This window comes from Solanum dulcamara, chromosome 2, assembly GCF_947179165.1.
Source record: "Solanum dulcamara chromosome 2, daSolDulc1.2, whole genome shotgun sequence".
Classification (NCBI taxonomy): Eukaryota; Viridiplantae; Streptophyta; class Magnoliopsida; order Solanales; family Solanaceae; genus Solanum; species Solanum dulcamara.
Window position 1 is genome coordinate 9008365 of NC_077238.1, and position 25868 is coordinate 9034232.

At 30.7% G+C, this 25868-nt stretch overlaps 2 protein-coding genes and 1 long non-coding RNA gene across 3 annotated transcripts; 1 reads left to right on the forward strand and 2 right to left on the reverse strand.

Moving 5' to 3' along the window:
- Nucleotides 1-3380: 3380 nt before the first annotated feature.
- LOC129880247 (LRR receptor-like serine/threonine-protein kinase RGI5) lies at nt 3381-5291 on the forward strand. The gene has a single exon (XM_055954200.1). It carries the CDS (start codon nt 3381-3383, stop codon nt 5289-5291), a length of 1911 nt encoding a protein of 636 aa, XP_055810175.1.
- Nucleotides 5292-5865: 574 nt separating this feature from the next.
- On the reverse strand, nt 5866-13505 carry LOC129880248 (uncharacterized). Its single transcript, XM_055954201.1, has 9 exons — nt 12957-13505; nt 10833-10916; nt 10247-10738; nt 9155-9290; nt 8796-8958; nt 7797-7925; nt 7260-7454; nt 6432-6554; nt 5866-6319 (listed from the first exon to the last, which is right to left on the reverse strand). The coding sequence occupies exons 1-9, from the start codon at nt 13141-13143 to the stop codon at nt 6224-6226; spliced, it is 1605 nt and encodes a 534-aa protein (XP_055810176.1). The 5' UTR covers nt 13144-13505; the 3' UTR covers nt 5866-6223.
- Nucleotides 13506-23769: 10264 nt separating this feature from the next.
- Nucleotides 23770-25131, reverse strand: LOC129875162 (uncharacterized). Its single transcript, XR_008763082.1, has 3 exons — nt 25002-25131; nt 24533-24598; nt 23770-24158 (listed from the first exon to the last, which is right to left on the reverse strand). It is a non-coding gene; the product is annotated as an uncharacterized LOC129875162 (long non-coding RNA).
- Between the last annotated feature and the right edge of the window lie 737 nt (nt 25132-25868).

Here is a 25868-nt window from a genome sequence, read left to right on the forward strand (position 1 = left end):
ATTGAAGCCGCAATTAAAAAAAAATTAAAACCATCAGAAGTTGCCCAGAAATCTTAGTTGCACGTTTGAGAAGGAAAGAAGAGTTTTTTAAACTTTTGAAATCTAATTATGGATGAGTGAATTAAGGAGAAAAATAAGTAAAGATTATGGAGAGAGAGAAATAAAATATAACTTTGTATAAGTGTGGAAACGGAATTGAACAAAAATCGAGCAGTAAATAATTCAAACTATATTAAATAATTAAATAACATATATTTGTTTAGTCGCATAATTTTTTCTAATTGAAATCCTCAAAATTTTAACTATATCATATAAGGTAGACCGACAAGTATCATAATACTAGGGTAGGGGTCATTCGATGTGATGGATAAGAGGAATTTATCTCGAAATAATTTTTGAGTGCTCTTTAATCCCTTATTTGGTCGCGAAGACAAGGATAACTTATCCCAGGATTAACAATTAGTATTGATATAAGTTATCCCTCCATGCAGTGGAATAATAATCTCCGGATAACTTATCCTAGGATAATGATGTAAAAATAACAAAAATACCCCCTTAAACCATTTTTTAAATACATTTATAATAACATTCATAACTTTAATTAATCGTTGTTTTTATGATAATATATTTTTCTATTAAAAAATTAATGTTTATAAATACAATTTCTATTTATGAATATATTATAAGTTGAATTTATGTTTCTAATTCTTATGTTTATATATATATTTTGATTTCTCTTAAAATGTTCACTCCACTACTAAATTACATATTTTTAATTAAATTATTTATTACTAACTTAAAAATTAAATTTTATATATCAATTAAAATATAAATAACTTTAAAATGTAGATATTTTTAATAATAAAGTTCTAATAAACTTAAAAATGAAAGTTTTATTTTTAAGCTAAAATAAGATGAAAGTTTTATTTTTAAGCTAAATAAGAGAAAAGTTTTATTTTTAAGTTAAATAAGATAAAAATTTTATTTAAAGCTAAATAAAATGAATTTTTTAAAAATTAAATAAGATGAAAGTTTAATTTTAAAAATAAGTGTCACAATCATGGAAATGCATAAAAAATATTTAAGTTTAATAAGATGGAAACTTTATTTTTAGAAATGAATAACTAAAGCTTGTAAAGAAAATAAAATAAAAAAATCAAATAAGATGGAGGGTATTTTTAAAAACAATCAACTTATTCTTAGAAATTATGTAATAAATATAATTTTGAATATGATCAATCAAATAAGCAATAAAAATTACTCTTAACGTAACTTATCCAACATAACTTATTGCAATAAAATTTTATTCCAACATAATTAATTTCATCATAACTTGTATTCAAACGAAATGACTCCTAATAGTATTTACGCCATAAACTTACCTCAATGGAATCTCCAAGAGCCAACTAAGATTTTGTTCAACAAACGATGTCAGATGATTGGTTGATTTGTCCTTGAAATACATGAAAAGTCTGAATACAAATTGAGAATCTATATAAGAAAAAAAAAAGGAAATATTTTACTATACATCCTCAAACTTATCAAATATATTCCCTCGTTCATTTTTACTTATCCATTATTAATTTTGTATAATTTTAAAAAAATGATGAATAAAAAGATAATTTTACCATATCACCATTTGAATATCTTGAAAAATGTAATAGAAAAAATGACAACTAATTAATGATAAAGATAAAGTAGAAACTAATAGGTCGTTTAGTGTAAATGATAACATCAAATAGTTCCGGGATTAAATTATAGTGTCACTCAATTTGTCGTTTGGTTGGCAAATTCGAAATAACTTCTTTCGAAATTAATAATTAATACAGGGATAAATTTTCCCTTCTCTTGGATGGTATAGTTATCCCGGGATAAAATAGGTAAATGAAAAAAATATCCCTTTAAACCCCTTTTATACATCTCTTTTCATATTCATAAAGGGTATTTTTGTAAGAAAATAATGTATTCCTTAAAATTTATATAATGCATATTATTTTGAATGCAACAAATCAAACACTCAATAAGAAATAATCTCATTTCAACTTATCCCATCATAACTAATCACATCATAACTTGTATTCAAACCAAACAACCCCTAAGTGTAAATTATCTCTTGATTTCATAAATTGGACAAATATTATTGGACATCTATTTTTAATATAATAGACAAATAAAAATGAATGAAGAAAATATTTAAAACACTTCCAAGATATCAGACCAACATTACTTGTCAAAATAATTTTTCTTGATATATTAAAAGTAACGAGTAAAAATAAAAATTTGTATTAAAATTGTCAAAACTTTGTCTTTATGGTCAGTATTTAGGAACTTTGGGTGGTAAAAGTAGTACTCCTATGAGTTTAAGTTATATGCAATAATAATAATAACGTAAAAACTTTAGACAATTAAATTATAATACACTGACGATTTAAAAAGTTGTTAAACAGCTAGTGTATATAATTAAACCCAAAAAATAACTACAAATAATTATCTTATTTTTTGCAATTGTGGAATCTCAATCAATGACACACAATTCAAGACTCCGTATATAATATTCGTCTTTCTACTTTTTTTATATTTAAATATCGAGTTTTTATTTATAGAAAAATTTAAACTTGTGTCGTATTCAAATCAAAAGTTCTTTTAGATCAAACTCGATGTTTCAGAGCTAACAGAACCATCAGAATTACATTTTAAGGTCGTTTACCTAAAATTTTGCCAAAGTCAATCATTCAAATTTTAAAAACTCCAAGACAAGAAAACTTGCATAAAAACCAAATAAACAATCCGATGACCGAACTATCAGTCTCAACCAATCATAAATAACTCAGAACCGCTGCAAAAAAAGCTCTAAATGCCAAAAACTAGCCGCTTTGACTCTATTGTTTAGCTATAGCCCTTTCTTCGTCTATTCTTCATAAAAAATTCTGGAAAACGAAAAAAATGACCTAAAAAATCATTACAACTTATTTTGAGACAGGAGAGTAGTAGTAGTTCCTAGGACAAAATAGTACTTTGGCGTTTTTGAGGGACCAAAGGGCTTTGGTCATCTGTCAACACTGCTGGCAAAAGCAGAAGATTAGTTATCCTAAAAATCTATTGGAAGAAGGAAAAAAGAAAAACTTTTATGTGCAAACTGACAATTGTAACGTTTAATAAAGTCTAGATTTGTTGTGTCTTGATTTCTTTAACGTTTTAAACTTTTATCTCTAACTTTTTTAAAAAAAAATGCAAATAACAATTAATACAAATTACATGCTTTTTAGCATATTACAATCTGTAAAGAAAGAAACAAAATCATTGTCTTAAACATCTTTGACCATCATTACAATAGACATAAATCTCCCAACTTTTTTCCACCAAACAAAAAAAGAGAAAAAATGGCTTCTCAAGTTCTTTGGTTTCTTGTGTTGCTAACTCTCACAACCATTTGTAAAAGTAAGCCATGTCATCCAAATGACTTAAAGGGTCTTCAAGATTTCAAGGCTGGAATTCATACAGACACTTCTAGTAGATTAAGTAAATGGATTGGCCAAGATTGTTGTAAATGGGAAGGTATTTTTTGTAGTAATGTAACTGGAAGAGTTGTAAGTATAAGTCTACCAGGTCTCTATACTTTAGATGGTGCACCAATTCAATCTGCTATGGTAGGGGAATTGTCACCTTCAATCACACTTATCAACTTTCTTGAAGTTATCGATATAGGTGAACTTGTTGGTCTAACAGGGGAAATTCCTCCTTCGATTGGTTTTCATCTTCCAAATCTCAGGAAAATCAACTTTCTTGGAAACAAATTTACTGGTGCATTACCAGAAAGCATTTGTAAGTTGTCTAAACTTAACGAATTGTATCTCCAAGAAAATGGTTTTTCGGGATTTCTTCCCTCGTGTATTGGAGGTGTCAAGAATCTTAGAAGAATGGATGTACATTCAAATAAACTTTCTGGTGTAATTCCTGAGTCTATAACAAGGTTGAAAAATTTAGAAAGTTTGTGTCTTCAAGAGAATTTCTTGACAGGGAATATACCAGAAAATATTGGCAATTTGCAAGAATTGAAAGAGCTTGATTTGTCTAGTAACTTATTAACAGGGATTATCCCTCGTGCTATTTCTAGACTAAAGTCCATTTCAGTTCTTTACCTGAATGCCAACCAGCTCGAGGGAGAGATACCTTTGCCTTCAAAACCTGGGGAATTGTCTTCTCTGAGCTTTGTAAGATTGCAGAACAATCGTTTCAGTGGAACCATACCATCATCTATTGGCTACTTGACCTCCCTTCAGAGACTTTCACTTGCAAACAATCAGCTAAAGGGTTCTATTCCTTCAAGTTTAGGTAATCTAAAGTCACTGACAGAGTTGTATCTCAGTTACAACCAATTATCTGGTCAGTTGCCAAGATCGATAGGCGGGATTTCTAAGCTTCTTTACCTGAGTATATCTCATAACATGATTGAAGGACTGTTACCTCGTGAAATTTCTTCCCTTTCAAATCTTCAATCACTGGATCTTTCATTCAACCATCTGAATATGTCAACCATTCCCAAGTGGCTCATGCAGTTGCCATCACTATCGCGAATTTACCTGGCAGGATGTGAAATTCATGGTGAAATTCCAGATTACATATCCAAGTCATTGCTGGAACTAGACTTGTCAGCTAATCATCTTTCAGGAAGGATTCCGGCTTGGATTGGCAGCATCTCTCAGCTTTATTATTTAAATCTTTCTAAGAACAAGTTTGTGTCTGAGATTCCTTCAACTGTCACAAATCTTGACATTCTGGGAGTGTTAGACCTTCACTCAAACAAGCTAGAAGGCAGTGTGAATGCAGTTTTCCAGATAAAGAGCAGGTTTGCAGGAGGATCATTGACATATCTTGATCTGTCTGATAACAGTTTCTCAAGTGGTGTCGAGCACATTGGCATGGGAGGACAAGAACGTATCCAACACTTAAATTTATCGCATAACTTTCTCAAAGGTAGATTACCAACCTCGACAGGAACATTAAAATCACTAGAGACTTTGGATCTCAGTTACAATGGATTAAGCTATAACCTGCCAACATCCTTGGCCAATGTGACCATTCTGGAGAGACTAATGCTGCACAAAAATCAATTCATAGGCAGAATCCCTGAGGAGTTTTTGAAGCTGAAAAAACTGAAAGAATTGAACCTTTCAGATAATCTTCTTGAAGGAAAAATACCTTATGGGAAGCCATTTCTTGATTTTCCTCAGACCTCATTCTCTGGAAACAGAGGTTTATGTGGGAAACCCCTTCCTCCCTGTAAATCTTGAGCTTCAGTTGCTAGAAACAATTTAATATAGATGATCAAACTGCTAATGAAATTCTTCGCTTCAACTGGTATTGCAACTCTTCACTAGTTAATCACTATATACATATAGCAAGTAACGTATAATCCATGTTAAGTAACCAGATATAACAAGTTTAATTACACTGGCCGCGCAAACAAACTTTACATTGTCAGTAGAAGTGTACATAATATTGGCGATAATCAAAACACGTCCATTGCACATTAAAATCTTCTCCTTACCTTACACATTAGCATATCAGAACACAAGCACTAATAGTATCTGACTCGATGAAAATCAACAAGTGTGTCTTTTACATACCTCTCCCTAACCTCACATATTGTCATTTAAGATCAACAACAACAACATACCAGGTGTAGTCCCACAAAGTGGGGTCTAGGGAGGGTAGAATTTACGCAAATCTTACCCTACCTCAGAGGTAGAGAGGGTTGTTTCCAATAGACCCTCGGCTCAAGGTGTCATTTAAGATCCAAAGCACTAAAAATCCATGTTGCTGAAAAGTAATTGAACAGATTGTTACATTATCAAACAAAAAGAATGAATTAGAATCTATTCCATTAACTGATTTCTCAATGTTGCCCATGAATTCATACACATATATAGCTAATGTAAGCTATTGGCTTGTCCAGAACTCATGTCATAAAAGGCTAGGTGGCATAGGAGTTGGCCCCAAACATGCAAGATCAAGGAGGATCTGTATGGTTGATCTGAATGTGAGAATCATCCTTAACAGTTCCAGTTGAATCTGCTACACCTATAATCTGCCCGACATTGAAGATTTTGATAATTGAGGATAGATTGTGACAGAGAGGTAGGCACCAAAGGCGAGGGACAACTGAATTTCTCTAAGTTACTTCTTTATTTGCAATGCCTGTGCAGCTAATTCAAAGGGCTCTCTATTCCAACCCCAGTTGCTGATAATTCGCATAATCAATTTCATTTAACCGTACACAACATAAAACCTGCTCCGGCAATTCTTCAGCTTTGTTACCCTGCTTGGAAAGTAGTAAAAGACATTACCTAGATGGAAAAAATGATTTCCAAGGCCGAAAAAGAATCTGGAAGAAAAGAAAGAATAATGGAATGTTGGAGACAAATACTTGCCTGAATTGTTAGCCCAACATCCAAGCAACAGAGCTTTAGTCTATCTAGGAATGTTTCAAAACCCTTCCTAGAGATGTAACTGAATCTATGCATATCTATGTCAATCTCAAAGTAATTCTCTCCCTGCAAAAAGATCATTAGCAGCCGAAGTAAGAATCAAAAGACAAATCAAAACCTAGTTATATACTTCTTTCTTAATCCAGAAAACGGGCAACTGTCTAGATGTATGCTAACTGTACCAAAAATTGTCATAAATTTTGGATGAAAGAAATTTAAGTTAAGACATCTTAGCTTCCGTAACCGTAACAAATGCAAAGTAAAATATATAAACTACGCTACTTGTATGATCTAAAAGAACATAATGCAAGAAAACAATCTCACTCCTCAGGAAAAACTAGTACCTTTCAGATGAGAAATCGAAATGTGAGATAAAGTCATACGAAGAAATTATTTTCTACCGATTAAAGAGTGCCTAACACGATTTGCGACAAATAGAAGGTTCATGTTTCATCGATCATTCTAGAAACAACTCTTAGTTCATTCACTAATCTTAGTTGATAGGTCTACTTTATTATCCTAGGCACTGGGTATAGTCTTAATTTACTACTGGATATACCAGATAATTTGAGGATATTTCCCAGTTCGAAACAGCACATTCGCCTTTTCCCAAAAACTAAATGTTAAGAGCAAAAGGAACTGAATTCCCTCATCATTGCAAAAAAAAATGTTAAAAGGGAATGACAGGAACATTTAACAAATTTGAGTAGAACATGATGTGTAGCCAGTCATACTCAACTTTATAAAGAAAATAATTTTGGCAAAATTTACCTTGTAAAACTCGTGTTGGGGACGTGAAAGAACAGGTTTTTCATTGTAGGCATGCATAAGCTTCCTCTCTGCTGCACTTAATGGGAGTTCCTCCATATTTGCTACACGACCTAATATCTTCAATCGTTCCCTAAAAGGTGCAGTATGTTCAACAGGAAAAGCCTTTACTTTTTCCACTTCATCATCAATCAGCCTCTGTCCAAGATAAGATAACGGGAGGAAAGTGAGAATCAGTTCAAATAGGAACTAGACTGTTTGCAAAAGAAAATCTGACTAAAGTAAATATGATGGTCTATCCTGAAACATGGAAGACACGATCGCAACTTGCAAGCTATAAAAGACCTAGTGAATATGACTCGACACTGCAAAGAATATATTTAAAAAGTAGATAGAACTGCAAATGAAGCGATAAAAGATGATAGCATCAAATGGAGAAACCAACAGTACAAGAGAGTGACTTTGAAACCAGTCATACACGGAAAAAGAAAAGGAAAGAAAAAGAATAAAATATGAGAAAACATGAACACTCAAACTTACCCTGATACTCTCTTGAAAATGAGGAGGAAGTTCCTTAGCGTAACTTTCTGAAAGCTTAAAATACAAGACAAAACTCATCCCTTCACCATCAGTTTCACCTTGAAAGATTGCGGTAGGATATAATGGGATCTGCAGAAAAACAGTTCCACGACATGAGGGAATAATTAAGTATAAAGTAGCTAATCCTGAGATTATAGAAAATTAAGAAAGTGTAAAGTGGCTAATCCTGGGAATACACATTAACGAAGTAACCAGCGATGTCAACACGGGTACATTTAATTTCAACAGCAGACATGACATTCAAAAAGGCCGAGTTGACTGTTATGGGAGCACTTTCAGAAATAGAAAAACTAAATGCAAAAGGCAAGGTTAAGAGTGTTATGAAATGGCTAAATACAAGATAAAAAAAAGGGCAGCCCGGTGCACTTAAGCTCCCGCTATGCGCAGGGTCCGGGGAAGGGCCCGACCACAAGGGTCTGTTGTACGCAGCCTTACCTTGCATTTCTGCCAGAGGCTGTTTCCAAGGCTTGAACCCATGACCTCCTGGTCACATGGCAGCAACTTTACCAGTTACTCCAAGGCTCCCCTTCCAAAATGGCTAAATACAAGATATATGCACAAAATGACTACTTAAATAATGAAACTTTGTATGATTAGGAGTTTAGGACACACCATGAATAAAGTAGGATTAGTGGTTACACTACATTCATTTACTGAAATTGCCCCATGAGGGGACCAGAAATTACTATTAATTCAACACCCTTTCATACAATATAAAATGATGCATCAGACTACTTTAGACTTTGAAGAGAAAAATGAATTGCATCTATAGCATGGAGACGTTACCTATCTTCAATTGAAAAGCTGCACAGACAAACTTAAATGAACAAAGCAGATGAAGTAACATTTAGAACAACTTTCAGAACCTTTTTATGAAAGTTAGATCAAGAAAAAGACAACATAAATACTCATTACTATAACTTCAAAAACCAATCATACCTGAACATTCACAACAAGGATGGGAGGAAGTGTTCCAGAATGTTCAATGAAAGGAAGTTCCACAAGTCGGGCAATATGAAATACTTTTCTCTGGCTTAAAAATACATCAACTCCAAAAGGATAATATGCTGCATAATTTGGAGCAAACACCTTCTTTTTATCCCTGCACAAAAGAAAACATGTGAAATGAAATACCTTATACAACACATGAACTAGTGCAGTGGCAGCTGGCAAATATCCATATGCATGTTGATTATTATTATATAGATGCTCTAAGTTCTTATATGATTAGACACATCTTTATATAATTTTGCATGTATCTGTGTGCATGTGCGTGCTAAGAGAGGGAAGCACTTTACCTGAAATAGTTTTCTCCTCGAACCCTGAAAGTGCCCGGTTCAATATGGGACCAACTATCAGGCATTTTCTTCTCCAACCGGCAAACTGGTACTTGGGAACCAGCTATTGGTCTTTGAAGCAGGGCTTTAGATGAAACTGTACCACATAAAAGGATAAGAATCAGTTTGTTTTGCCTCAATTCCCTGATCTATTTAGAAGTCGAGAGTGTATGCTTCCCATCTACTAATCAAAATCTAGAGTGCAGCTTCTCATGCTCAACATTGACTTATGATGCAAATGTTATCCACTTACTCATGATCAGAGTAACTCCGTTCCTCATTTCTTCTCTTCCTGATTTTGCAAGTTAGTGCTATAGTGCAAGATCAATGAAAATTGTACACTCTTCAGCAAATGACTCAATAATTTACACCCTCAAAAGCAGATTACTAAGATGAAAAGCTCACAAACAATGTTCATAACTCCACAGAGAGGGGAAGTATAGAAATCAGAAAGGTAAGCCAATTTGAGTCGACCGAAGACCATGACAAGAATGTCCTTGTTATACCTTAGAAATAAGAATAAACAGCTCAAACATTGTCCATGACTGTCTGCAAGTAATATCTCTAGGAGAGCTGAAGATAACTTAATTTCCAAATAATATTTTTTGTTGGCATCATATAGGACAAAGTTTTGGCAGTAAGATGACGATAGTTGAATATAACAAGTTCTCTTTGGAAGAAAAAAATTCACCACAACAATATTAAATCCTGTAATAGTTAAGGTCAAAAAAGCAATTCATGAAATTTCTTCATTCTTGCACATTGTTGATGAAGAATAAGCCAGTTGATTCATTTGTGCAATTGACAAAAGGTGGTCACAGTATTACTGTCTTCAATAAAATCTTGCCTTATCAAAAAACTAATTACAGAAAGAGTACAGAAAATTATTAGAAATACATGTGAAATCCCAGTCACTTATGGCATCGACTATTAGAAATAGATACGAAAGCTCAATCACTTATGAATGCACAAGCAGAAACTTTGCACTGAAGCAACTAAACCAAGAGGGTGGGCTTACATTGGAAGGGGAAAAGGATAGACATAGAAACTTACGTAAAGCAGCAATAGGATTTCCTTCTTTCCATTTGAAGGGAAGTTTTATGGCAGCTTTCTTCCTTGCACTTGGAGAACTTGAGCTAAGAGATTGTTTCTTCTCAACTGGTGCAACCGTGGATGCAAGACAGGGCAAACAGTTGTTTGAAAGAATTCCACAGTTATCCAACAAGCCATCCTCCCTTCTACTGCTTCCATTAGCAGAGGAAGAGATTTCATCAAGGAACACAGGCTGTACCTCACTCTCAGGTCCATCAAGTCTCATTCTAGAGTCTGCATCTTTTGGACGCAACATACTGCTTGGGTTGATTGCAGTTTTAGCTGAACCACTGTCAGAGCTACAAGCAGGATTGCTTGTTGATAATTCTCCTGGCCTCTGCAGGTCGGTAGATAGCCTGTGGTGGGCATTGACATCAACATCCCCATGGTGGACATCTGTTGCAGAAGCTACACTAGTCCGCCCACAATCAAAACTGTTGAGAGAATGCACATCTGCAGAATATTGTGATCACATTTCTATTTAAATTCACAGCATTTCAATTTCCCAACAGCAGTTAGAACATAAACTGAAATGAGAAAGCCATACCATCAGCAACACTCTGGAAATCTTCATCACTGCCATCAGATTCGAATATTGCAGCAGAATCAAACCATGCTTCTTCAGTACTTCCTGTTATTGCATTATACAGTAGCACAAAACGTTAGCAAAAGCCAGTTCCAATGGTTTATCTGCTATAGACTATTCAGCTTTAGGGGGAACAGATGGAAATAACTTGAAGCTATACTATGCAAAGCCTCCCTCCAAGGAATGATTGGAAGGTAACTGAAGATATGATAAAGATGATATCCATCGTGATCTAAAAGACACCTGCTTGGCTCCAGTTTCAAAGGAACACCGCGGATTTTAGGATAAGTGGAAACATTGCAAGGATATTAGCAACTTTCAGTAATTTAGCATTGTATAAAATAGATAAAAGGAACCATCAATTTTTATCATAAGAAAACAAGATGTGTCTTTTTTTTTGGGACTTCAACTGCTACAGTCAATTAACGCCAAGCATACTGACAACCTCAGTATATTTATGACTTCCATTAATCACACAGTGTCTCTTTTGACAAAAAGATTATACTGTTATTCGGTTCATCATGTTATACTCTCACAATTGTCTCTTCTCTTCTTTGAGAAGAGAAGAGACCTAAAAATAAAAGTTCTTAGGGAGGCCAAGTTTATAAACTCAATTCCATTAAAATGTGAAGGACTCTACTGGCAAGGACCCCTACCTCAAGGTTGGACGTTTAAATCACAAGGAAGCATTTGAGGGAGTGGGATTTACCATATATAATTTCCAAAAAGACAGAATATAACCGTGCTTGGCAGTAGACACGACATAACGTAAACTCGATCCAGAAGAGTACACTACTGAACCTAGAATAAGCTATTCAAAATTCCTAATGGAGTAATTATCCCAATTCACTTAATTCAAGAAACAAATTGTTACAGAAAAATGTCTGGTCCCTAGCATTTCACTTATCAGCACCATTCAGATCCAAGCGAATTAAGATATCAAAGGTAAATGAGAGTTATAGGTACTATATCTCATCCAAAGATCTTATGCCTTCTCAACAATTTGGCATCACCTCCTCATCTCTCCAGGTGTTATAGAAAGCAATATAGAACGTACATTGCAATTGAGAGTACCAAACCATAAACTTAAATCGATTTATATGGGTGCAGAGCATAGACAATAAAACTGTCAAAACCGTTCCTTTTCATTTGCCTCTTCCTCCTTCATCCAGTAATGCCTTGAAGAATGTCATTAGAAACTTCTCTTCCTCATTGTAAGTACGGAATCAGCTACACCCTGCCACTAAAGTATTTTTGTTTTTTCTACGACGGTGTCGGGGCCTTACCTGCTAGGTTTACGCCATTAAAACATAATATCACACTCTCTTCAGCTCAACCACTTCTTTAGGCTCTCCCTAAGCCCAAATGACCCCACCCTCTCCTATTTAGCAATATAAGAAAATACAACAACAACAACATACCCAGTGGAATTCCACAAATGGAGTTTGAGGAGGCTGGAGTGTACCCAGACCTTACCCCTACCTCGTGAAGGTAGAGAGGCTATTTCCGGAGGACCCTCAGCTCGAGTACAAAACATCAAAACAGGTATGAAAAGGAAAAACGACTGGGAAGAAAATATATCAACTAATAAGGAAACAGTAACAACAACAACAAACAAAATTGTGCGATAATGCAATATAACAAAATAATAATAATAAATGAGCTACTCCAATGAAAAGTTGAAACTTTTCCCTCAGAAAGCATCTAACCAAACCTCCAAAGAAAAATGTAGCTCACCAACCTCCATATCTCCAACCTTCAATTCAACTTAACTAAACCAATTCAAGAAAATTAAACTCCAAACACAGATTATTTTCACACTCCACCAGCATTAATAGATCAAATTCAATTATCTGTTAGATTTCTCAGATGCTCACTGTTATATCAGAAAGTCGACTTTCTGATTCCAATTTTCTTCAACAAAGAAAGCAACTTTATCAAATAATAACTATTAGTTAAATGACCATCCTCGGAAAATCTAACATATTCAATAATCACAATTACATTGAACAAGAAAAGTAATAAATTCCCAAAAAATTACACATTAATGTACAGAGAAGCAAGAAAATAAAAAGAAGAAAGTACCATAGAAAGTGGGATTGTTGAAAGAGCGATCCAAAGGAAAAGACTTATCAACTTTATCAGCTGATCGATCTGATACATGAGAAGACACCCTTTTCTTTACAGCTTTTCTTCTCTTCTTACACTTCCTTTTTGAACCTCCTAATCTACCTCCAACACAACCATCTGGTCTTGATACACAACCCCCCATCTCTCCACCAACCCACCCACCCCCTTTGTTTACACTAATAACAAGATTATGAAAAAGGGTGTTTCAGAAACAAGAAAAAGAAATTGTGGGTATCAACAACATGTAATCTTGATACAGAAAAATGAATAAAAATCTGATCTTTATTTTAGATTTTTTAAGAGAGAAGAGAAAGGTGAAAAAGAAACTAATTTTCCTTCTATTCTCTTTCAACCTCCTCCTCTCCTTACACGCACTCTACCATCATAGTTATAAAATCTGGATCAATTTTTATTTTATTTTTATTTTTCAATTTACGTGAATTTCAGAGCTTTAAAAAGAAAAAAAAGAAAAGGAAACAAACAAAAACGAAATTCCAAACTTCTAAGTTCCACCCTGGGAACAGAGAAAAGTCAATTTTAATCGTATTAAAACTCTCTCACACACGCGCACGTGTGACGGCAGTCCGGTCAGGTCGGATCGAATCGGACCGGGTAACCCATTTTAGATGTCATGTGGCAGAGACACACTCGAACACAAAAAGGTCGTTTGATAGCTAATTTAATTTAGATTTGTGGCTGATTAAGATGTAAATTGTTAATGTACTCCTCTTTCCGTTTTTATTTATATGGTATTCATACTAAAAATAAATGTTTTTTAATATTTTCTACATCCATTTTTACTTCTCCATTATATTAAAATAGATGTCTTATAATATTTGTCTAATTTATAAAATCAAGAGATAATTTATATTTAGTTCCTAATTTACCTTTATCGTTAATTAATAGTCATTTTTCTATTACAGTTTTCATGATGTTGTATTTATTATATTCAATGGGTGATATGGTAAGATTATCCTTCTATTTATAGTTTCTTAAGAATTTCGTAAAATCAATAGTGAACAAGTAAAAATGGACGGAGGGATTACTTGTTATTTCACAAAATCAATACATAAATAACATTATTCTTTCTATTTTACCCTTGAGAAATATTAATTTGATCAACATAGGAAAACTAAATGATTAATTCATGTTCATTGGTCAATTTATTAATTAAAATAAATTAATTTATGTTCATTTATTGAAAACTAACTTCAAGAGAACATTAAAACAGGGTACAATGGTAAACTTACCTAGTTTCTTAAGAGACGTAAAATCTAAAATGGTGACATATAAATAGAAACGCATGGAGTATATAATTAATACAATATTTGATTTGTAATTTAGAAACTCGCATAATACATATGTAAGTTATGAGAAAATCTATATATATATTTTTTTGTAGAAGGTGAAATAACTAATTCATGTATATTATAACTAATATATGTAAAAAAATATAGATTTACCCATAACTAATTTCTACATTACTAATATCAATATAACTTTAATCCGCTACCAAACAACCCTTTCATTCCATATTAATTGTCATATTTCTCATTCACGCTCCTTTTACAAAAAAATTCAAATATAAAAAAAAATTAAAAAACTGAATGAATATTTTTAATAATGTTGACAACTAAGATAGGACGGAGAGCGTTATGTCAATTATATCGTGATGGTAGATCGGGTCGGCTCGAATCGGATCGGTTGACGAGGTCTCACTTGAGATGCCACGTGGAAGGAACGTGTGTTAAATTTATGTTACAGTTAGCACGTGGGAATAAGTATGATTACGTGGGAAGTGTAGCCAGTTTTTTTTTTTTAATTTCCTAAAGTAGTCAGATTTTTTACGATAATGTATTTTTTTAGTCTACTTTTGGAATTTATTTATACCATAATATTTAAATTAAGTTCCTAAATATGTCAGAATCAAAATACGTAAAACAATTCTTTTGCCATTTTTCTACAAATAGTGATTTTGTTGAACAATTCTTTTGCCATTGATTATAAAATATCTGTGACAGTATAATATTATGATTTTTAGCACTTTGCTTAGTTTCTAAATTTGGAAATTATACAAAAACTGGAAAACATGGTGGTGGAAGAAAAAGAGGGAACTTTATAACAAGAATGTCCACAACTTGTATAACTTTTTTTTATGGTCTTGTAAACATAACCTTAGGAAATGAATAAACACAAAACAATAGTTTTAAATGACAAATAAAGATTAACGTATTAATTTAGAAAAAAATGTTCAAATCTCATCAAAGAGTAAGTAAGTTTTGTCTTGAAATGTGATAAAAAATATCTCAAAGAAGGTGTTTTTTTCAAAATTAAACTTTGTTGGTCAGCATCTTGAACAAATGTTTAAATAAGTCAGACACAAAACAAATATAAATTAATTGAATTAGTGAATATATCATATTATCAAAACCAAGAAAAGAAAAACGTATATATGTATTTTTATAGAGTGATTATTAGATTGATTATGTTACATTAATTAAGTGTTGGTCAGTTAAGAACTCATATGTTCATCAGATGAAATTAATTAAAATGAGAATATATAAATGAATGTGTAGACATATGAAGAAAGAGAAAAATTAGGAATGATGATATACAGATCAGGCAAAGTGAAAATGGCTACGGAGGACAAGATGCGGAAAATAAGATGATTCAAAAGCATGTAGTATTATATTTGTTCCCTCTTCTTCTTAGCAGTACTATTAATATTTATTGTTCTGTCCTTACCTTTTTCCTTTCAATTTTAGCACTGTTGGTATTTCTTGTATTTTGGTTATTTTTTTAATATCTTTATTGTTGATATTTTTCTTTTCTTTGACAATTTTATCACTATAATTTTTTATTCTTATATTTTTTCAAATCTATCTTGCAAAAAAAATATTGAGATGGGAATTTGTCAAAAAAAATAAAATTATGACCCCTTCAAAATTAAGATAAAATCTGTGTACAATTCATGATTTTCAGATCCCACATTTGGAATTCCATAGGATTTGTTGTTGTTATTTGTCGTATTTTTCCTACAAGTGTATACTACTAGAATTGGTTGATATAATTCTTTTTTTGGTTAAAACATGAAACACTGTATTTTAACTTGAAAAGGAAAATAAAGCATAGTTGTCAAATACGAAATCTTCCCCATCACTTGTTTAAATAAAGAAAAAGATGAAAGAAATTTGTATTAAGTGTTGTTTAAGTTCATTTTACGCTTATTAAAAATTAATAAATAGGATAAATAATTTACTAAAATTATTTTTATTTATTAGATATTTTTTGAAAATAAGTATTATTTTTAAAAAAGAATTTAATATAAGATTACAGTTGAAAATAATTAATTTCTTTTGTCCTAAATTTTTTAAGTGATAATTATTTTAGGATTGTTTTTTCTTTATTAAAACAATACATATTTTTAGATGAATAGAGTGCTATATTTTAACAATGTTTTTTTTTTCATTAAAGGTAGTGCGTCTTTTTTTTTTATCCCGTGTTCGATATTCATATTTTCTATCTCTTTGAGATAGTGATAAGATATGTATACACTCTATTTTTCTCAAACTCCATTTAATGAAATTTCACTAATATATTCTTGTTATTGTTGTCGAATTTATATTGAAACTCGATTAATTCAAATTTATATTATTTAGGATCTCATTCAAAAAAATATATTTTCTCATAGAGATTTGACAAGCGAGGGATTTGCCTTTATTTTTACCTGACGAGTAATTATGTTTGTTTTGAAAATCTCAACTACCAAAAAAGGTCAAAGTTTAAAGAATTTACATCATTTATTTGGTGGTATAAAAGCATAACATTAATCATTTATTGAGCTCTTTTTGCATTTTGTTTCACATAAATTTAAATGAGAAAATATCTCGGCAAGAACTTTAGTGAAAAACTCCTACAACCTATTTTTCTAGACTTTAAATTTTATATATCTCAATTTTGAAATTGAAATAATGAATTAGGTTAATAAAATCAATAAATATTTGTTTTAAAAATTATTAGTAATTTAATTTTATTTTCAAAGTTCATATTTTTATATCCAATCTCCCGTTAAACCTCCAATTCTTTTATTTTTGGTGTCAAATAAATATAACTCCATCTATTTTGTGTTCCCTTTTTGTAGGTGAAGTCCGTGGGAAATGCATAATAACATGTGTTTGATTTTTTTTATAAAAAAATAAGTACATCTAAAAGATTTGACTTTTTAGATATTTTTTTTATGGTAGGTTTAAAGCAAGTAATGTGAAACTTCTCCTTGGCATTATGTGGATGCGGACATGCTTGACATTCGTTGTTGAACTTGTCAAATATAATTTGTTAAAATATCACTTATATTATTATATTTTTATTAGTTTTCATTTCCTATATCATAATTATTTAAGTTTGATGTTTAGTTGTGTTGGACAAAGACAGTCCAATATTTTTCTTTTAGTGTCAAATGTATATGATTTTTTATAAAAGATTTTTGTACGTCTTATATATAGTTTTTATATTCAATCGTATCATTGTAGATTTGTAGATCTTTATTCACTCACTTCTTTCGTTCAAACTAAGTTTTACATGACCTATTACCTTTATAAGCTTATTGAAGATTAATTGTCATAGTACCACATCAATTGACTACATACATTTAACCGACAAAAGCTCATAACTTTTTGTGTGTGTGTCTGCAAAACTATCGATAAAGATAGTAAATCAATTCGTAGATGGACAAAGGTATTAAGATGGACATTTGCATCGCTCTGTCGTAGTTTTATGGTAAATAATTCAAGATGATTTAGTTGAACATTTCTATTTAATTTGTATCCAATTTTTTTAAGAAATAATTTAATATGAACATCAAATAAAACGTGATATCTCATCTCCATCTCCTCCTTCTACTTGAAAATATTGACTAATCCCCATTATCGTAAAACAAGTTTATTACATTTGTAGTTAATTATTTTGAGAAAATGGTGATTGAGGTTTGTTATATTTGGAATTCATGTTTTAAATTTTAATTTATTTGGAGTAAATTTGTGTGTTGGATTATGAAATTTGAAAAAAAACATGAATATCAACAATAAATGTCTAAATTTCAATCATATGATATCAAAATGGATGCAAAAATAATTGAACTTAAGCCGTTTGTGGCTGAAGTGCATGCAAAGTGATGGAATTCCAGTCTGTTTATGTCCTACCAACTTCAGACATGAATTTTTTGCAACTTCAATCTCATATGTATATATGTAGTTGTTCTAAAGTAGGTAAACTTGAAAAATTTATAGACCTAGTGCATACTTAAACAACAACCCTGATATCGATTATTTATGCACTTACTACTTATCTCTATGCTTTTTTCGTTGAACCAGTGGCTTTGATACCAACAGTTAGACTAAAACAACTCATAAAAGATTTTTAACGTGATATGATATTGTCTGTTTTGGACCAAGTCCACATGACTTTTTCAAAATATCTGACACTTTAAAAAGTACCACTTACATCTTAATTATATCTAAAAAAATTTCCAACTATCAACAAAGGCAAATTAGGATCTAAAGTTTATGGATTCTAAACTTGTTATTTAATTTGTAGCTTATTTTAATAACTAAGTTAGCAATTAAATATCTATTCATATGTAATAAATTTTCTAATACAAATATAAAATCTAATCAAAAGCTACAAAATTCGTTTAAAGCATAGATTATATACTTATTCCAACCCTAACTTTTAATAAGCAAATTGATAATCGAAACAATCACATATTCATACACTTTGCTATAGACTTCTTTAACCATCAACAATCACATATTCATACACTATTAGAAATAAATATTTTTTCCATTGCAAATTAATCAATGAAAAAATTATGTTATAGAATATATTTTCTATTTATTTTTCATTGAACCAGCTCACTGAAAAAATGTATGATGAAAAATAGATCTTACTGAAATAGTGATTTTTTTTCTAATTTTTCTTATGAAAACATTATTATTTATTTTATTTTTCACCAATTCAATCAAAATATATATAGAAACAGTCACTAAATATTTTTCTGCGAGAAATTTAAATGGGAAGGTAGTGTCTTTTTAGTAGTGATGGTGACTCTGATATTTAATATTGAAAAAAATCAAGATTATTGATTTTATATTGTGCTCTAATAAAATATTAGAGCGGACTCACACTAATATTTGGAATTATTATAATACAATTAGAGATCGTTATTAATGATTAAGTGCATCTTGATTAAGACCAATCACAAGATATCAATATGAGATATAAATATGAATGCCCTGAACTATTACATACATCATTTAATAATTGAGAAATTGACATAAATAATTGCTCATCAAAATAATAGTTAAAAAATATATATTTTTATACAGAATATTATATATCTAATTAGCCAATATAATTATTTTTAATGACTTCTCAAATATGTAACTAGTGAAGTTATAAATTATTTTTGGTTGCATCAAACAATAATTCTTTTTTCAAGGACTTGGAAAAGTTGGATGTGACCCATGGACGAAAAAAAGACATAATGAAACTAATAATTTGGTAATCTTGATTAGCTAACTATGTAATAAATAATAAATTAAATATAAAGCAACGAGTGGACCCTTTTCACATTAATTCACTTTAATCAACTTCATGAAATGAACTTGAGTAGTCAATCTAAATACTCTTAATTATAATTATAATTATAATAATTTTCATTAGGAAGCAACATATGACAAAGGGGCAGCCCGGTGCACTTATAATTATAATAATTTTCTATAGGTATAATTTTCCTAATTACTCCCCATAGTTATATTTATATTTGTTATGGTCATTAACGTTTGTATATCTCATAGCATTATACAAGTTGAACTTTCCCGTTTGTATATCTTGCTACAATATACAAATTGGGCTTGTATGGAGATAGTATATATTCGCTTACAGAATTGTATATTTGCTTCCGTATTTGTATATTCGCTTCCAAATTTATTTTAGAAATTTGTATATTTGCTTTCAAATTTGTATATTCGCTTCCACATTTGCTTTAAAGATTTATATATTCACTTTCACATTTGTATATAAGCCCCCAAATTTGTATAATAACAAACTTCATTAAACTATAGTCAATTCATATAATCAATTAGAACTATACCCTTAGTAATATTTGTCAATTCGCATAATTTCCCCTCGAGCATAATTGTCATTTAGTCTGGATTAGCTGATATAATTTTATCAGTAGCTATTACCATATGAAATTAAAATTTATAACTACTACCAACTATTACTCTTATTTAGTTTTATTAATTATGTCTAGCAGTCTCTTAAATAATCAGAAATTACGATTGTAACAATTTAAATCAAAGTTGCCCCAAAAGTGAGTGTAGGAAATATGATAATGAGAGACCACGAAGATATTTCTCTTGGAAAATTAATAAATGACTCTAGACATTGATAGAGTTAGAATTTTGAAATTATTGGTTCTAATTCTAGAAATAAATTTTTTTAAATAAAAACTTCATAAAATTAAATAAAATTTATAAAGAGCTAAAAAATAAATAAAAATTCCCCCGAATGTGATAGTGCTTGTCTTGGAAAATAATTTTACTTATCCATGTTTTTTTTTTTAGTTTCTATCCGGTGTTCAGAGTCCGTAGAGTCTCAATTAAATACAGATTACGCACTGTAGGGTTCATTCGTAGGTAGCGCTTCTAATAAAATTTTCTTCATATGTAGAACTCGAATTCGAAATTTTTGATTAAAAGTAAAGCAATCTACTACTGCACCATAACTCATATGGTTACTTGTCCAAACTTTAATTGTCTTGTACTCTTTCCCAACTTTGTTCCAAGAGTTGCTTCTACTTTATTCATATGAAAAAAAGTTTCTTCCATATTAGTGCCGACTTCAATTTATGTGGGCATATTATTAGTACTTGAAAAGTTATGTGAGGCCTCTTACATATATGCTAATTGATTTCATGTATGTGATTGGTGTTATAAGGCGACCTATTACACTGGTAAATTATCTAAAAGTGAATTTATTACCCCTTGAATGTATAATACCACTCTCATAGTATGTGGCATATTACATTTGCTGTCACGTGACGTCACGTCAGAAATTATATTTTTTTGTATTTTTTTATTAATTAACTTTTTTTATTAACTATATTTTATACTAATTAAATCCTAATTAATTATTAACTATCCATCCGATTTCTTATATTTTTTTTCTTTTCGTTTCTTTATTAATTAACTTTTTTTTATTAACTATATTTTATACTAATTAGTTAGACATGAAATTTTTTTAATTTAATTTTTAGAGTTTATATTCTAAAATAAATCATAAATATTTATATGAGCTTGAATCATCTCATTAATGACAAAATGATAAGAAGTTAAAAGCTTTAAATCTTTTAATAAATAAGGAAGTATATATATGACATTCTCTTTTCGATTAATTTTTTTTTTTTAAAAAAAGTATACTACATGAATTAGGTAGAAGAATACACTTCTAATTAATCAAATTAATGATAAAATGATAAGAAGTTAAAAGCTTTAAATTTTTTAATAAATAAGGAAGTATATATATGACATTCTCTTTTCGATTAAATTTTCTTTTAAAAAAAAACATACTACATGAATTAGGTAGAAGAATACACTTCTAATTAATCAATTTACTTTCATGTAATGCATGTATACTTCTAATTTACATTATTTCCTTATAATTGGGCGGTATCAAGAGTAATTTTCTTAGTTGGCGTTTGGCCACAAATTTTTAAGAATTTTTGGCTAAAGTTTCATCATGTGTTTGGCCATAGATTTTGGGAGATATATTTGGTTTTTAAAAAAATATGATTTATACCCATAAGTTATAGAAATTTATCAAAATTACTCATAAATTTGTATTATCATTTTGGTCCGTTAAAAATAACCTTATAATACAATTGATGAAATTTTGGGCAAAGTTTCACCATTCGTTTTACCATAAATTTTGGGAGAAATATTTATTTTTTAAGAATATATGATTTATAACCATAAGTTATAAAAATTATTAAAATTACCCATAAATTTGAATTATCATTTGGTTCCGTTAACAAATAACTTTATAACATAATTAATGACAATCAATAGCAACAAAAACAACAATATAGGCAAGAGTAGTATAATAATCACACACTCAAACTTGTCACTGATTCAAGATAAATTATAACCTATTAAAAACAAGTTGGTCTTTTTAATGGAGTTGGTTGTAGATGTATATTAATTGAAATTAATAGATTATGAGTACTTTTATAAAATATAAAAGTTTGGATAATTTTTATTTTTTTTTAAATATCCAAACACTAGAATTTGACCCAAAGTCTATTTTTTCAAGAACTTGGAAACAGTTGGCATATTTGCCAAATATATATCACTCCCCACTCGCTGATAGATCCCTATCCCCTCTCGAATACATCTCTCTCTTATTTGATACATCCCTTTTTTATGTACCCAGATGTTCTATCTTTTTTCTGATATACCTCCATTCTCTCTCGAATACATTCCTCTCTAATGTATCTGAATATCTGTTGATTTATCCAAAAGTCTAATAATATATTCAAAATTCATAAATTTTAAATTTTTTTATAATTTGAAAAAAAATAAAAAAAATAATATAATTAACACCACTAGAAAAATTTTGTACTTAAAAACAAAAGCTCTCTTTAGATAAGGGAAAACAAGTACAAAGACACTAATGGTTAAAAAGACATGAGAAAGGAGCCATTCGTGCGTGTGGCTTACATGAATTATTGATTAAAGAGAAGGGGTCCCAAATCCAGTAATGATATATGATCAATGAATTTGTCCTATCAATCCAAAGCCTTGAAGAGTGAGACACTATTTGTCCTAGCTACTACTTTTTTCTCTCCATACATTAAATTAGTACAAATGTACAATTATTATAAAAAAAAAAAAAAAAAAGGGATCCAACTCTTTGACAATAAATACAAACGCATTCACTTCTTTCAAATGAAATTATGTACATATATACTTTGAATTTCTTTCCAAAAAAAAATATATAGTTCCAATATAATTGGTCATATAATTTGTCATTACTTGACAAATATCCCAAGTTTTCAAATTCTACAAAAATTAGTATTTGGGCCAAGTTATAATATTTAAAATTTTTAAAAATTTCAAAATTACGTCAAATTATTTTATATTTTATAAAAATATCCATCATTTATTAATTTCAACTATTATTTATCTACCAACTTACTCCATTAACGTGATCAACCAACTCTATTAAATAACATATTTATCTATTAGTAAAAGAATAGTTTTTTATTACTTTATTCGGAAAAGAATAGTTTGAGTGTCAAGATTGAAAAAATAATAATTTATTTTTAATGCGATTAATGTATTGCTCTTTCCCATATTGTTATTTTGTTGTTGTTAATTGTTATTAATTATGTTATAAGTTTTTTTTTTAAATGGGACATGTTCATTATAAAATAATAATACAAACTTATGAGTATTTTTAATAATTTTTAGAACTTATAGTACAAAATAATATTTTTTGAAACAATCAAATATTTTTGAAAAAGTTTGTGGACAAGCGCATGGTGAAACTTCGTCCAAAAATAATTTACCAAGAATATTTGAAAATTTGGGGTGAAACACTAGCTTATTTTGCTCACATTATTTATTATCATGCAATGATATTTTGGATATTTTTTTGTAATAATTATGCTGTTCAGATTAACTTATCTGCACAACACACGTGACAATCAATGTTCAGTCAAATCCAACTCACTGGTACAGACATGACCTTATAAGCCCCTTTTTATTATATGGAAGACGCTCGTTGCGTTCGATTCAAAAGGCATAATATTTTAGTATATCTTTAAATAGGGCCCTCACTAGTCCAGCTAGCTAGTGAGTGGTTCTTTTGGGCGTGAAGTATGCAAGACCCTAAGGCGGCATCTCCCACAACACAAGCACGACAAACGCTTTTGCAAGAACGCCCCTCTTGAGTTTTCAATTATTTCCGTCATTGAAATAGCCTTTCATCATCCTACAAGACGATGTCAAATTGCTTGCCTCCGTAAAGCTTTTCACTGTCTATTAAAGGCCCAGAGCAAGGAAGCAAGTCGCTCTTAACTTCGGAGTTATAAGTCTGGAGATGAAAATATAATTATTAGTCTATGCAATATATAGACCTTATCTGTGAAACTTTTTTTTTAGTTTGTCTCAAAAAAATGTATCCTTCTATAATTGAAAAGAAATTAACTTTAAATTTTTATTTATACTTAATGAAAAGATTTATTAAGCATTTCATTGGTAATGGTAAATAATAATAAGCGGAAATAAAAACATTTCATCCATTTATGTCCAAACATACCTCTACTAATAAACTTGGCGGGGGCTAAGACATGTCCCTAGCTCACCCTCAATATAAGTGCCAAGAAATACCTTAATAAAAGTCTTACTATTCTACATAACAAAAGCTTAGAATAAAGAGGATATTGTTCTCGAAACATGGGAACTCACCACAAGCAAATCTTCAAACAAATACGAGTTAGCCATGTGGAGGAGATCGAGGAGCGACGTCGGTTCCTACATGGTGATATCATGTAGGCAAAAGTATGCGTTAGTACTTTGAATGTACTAAGTATGTGAGTATGCTATGAAATGAAGAACATAAGAGGGACATGAGAAATCAATATGCATAAGTGAATGCATGCATTAGACATCATCATAGGAAACCTTAAAATATTCAAGAATCTATACATTTGGAATCATAGTATGAAAATTCCTAAAATTTCTCCTCACTTGAAATTAAGAGTCAATACACATATATATACCAATAGGAGTAAATAAACTTAAATATACCATAATCTATGCATTTGGAACCATTATGTAAAATAACATAAGATTTCATCATTAAATTTGATATACAAAGTTGAGAAAACATTTGGGCTCCATGGGTGAAAGAACCCATGGATGAAAACCCACATACCTTAGGGAGGAACTTGAAGAAGATTTGGAGAATTCTTGGTCTTCAATTAGGGGCCTTGAATCCTTGAGTTTGATAGAAAAATTGGAGGGGATTATTTGAGAGAGAAGAGGATGAAGTTTAGGGTTCTTTAGAGAGGTGAAAGGCTGAAAAATGACTCTCAAACATGCCCAAGTTCGTGTATATACATTTAGGGAAAATGCCCAAGTTGCCCTTCATCAAAAAATCTGAAAAATAGGCAAAAAAACTGTTGGCGCTATAGCTGGCGCGACGCGCCAGCACCCAAACTACTGAGGCTAGTTTGCCTGAAATTCTGCAGAGATAGTTTGTGGTAAAATGGTCATAACTTTTGACCCCGAACTCCAAAAATTGCAATCTTGGTGGCGTTGGAAAGAAGACTCGAAGACCTTTAATTTGGTAGGTCGTGGGACACCCAGTTCGTTATATTCCAGGAGATATGGTCGTTGGAAGTTGACCCTTATACGAACTCATTAGAAAACTTGGTCGAGACTAATTCTTTGGACTCGACTTGGTTTTAGGGATCCCTTATGACCCTAAACCACATATAATACCCTTAAATTACTTAGGAATTGATCCTAACTCGTGAATGCACTTCAAAGTCGACTTATTCTTAAGCAGCTTATAAGTTGAAAACTACTTATAAGTTTTAAAAAAAAAGTAGGTGCAGACCAATTTTTTTTTTTGACTTATAAGCTGTTTTTAAATTATAAATGGCTTAAAATAAGTTCATCCAAATAAACCCAACTATTTATTGAGGCTTATTTTAAGCATAAAATGACTTTAAGTTGGCCAGCCAAACACTCAAAAAAAGCTGAAAACAGCTTATAAGCAACTTATAAGCCAATTCAA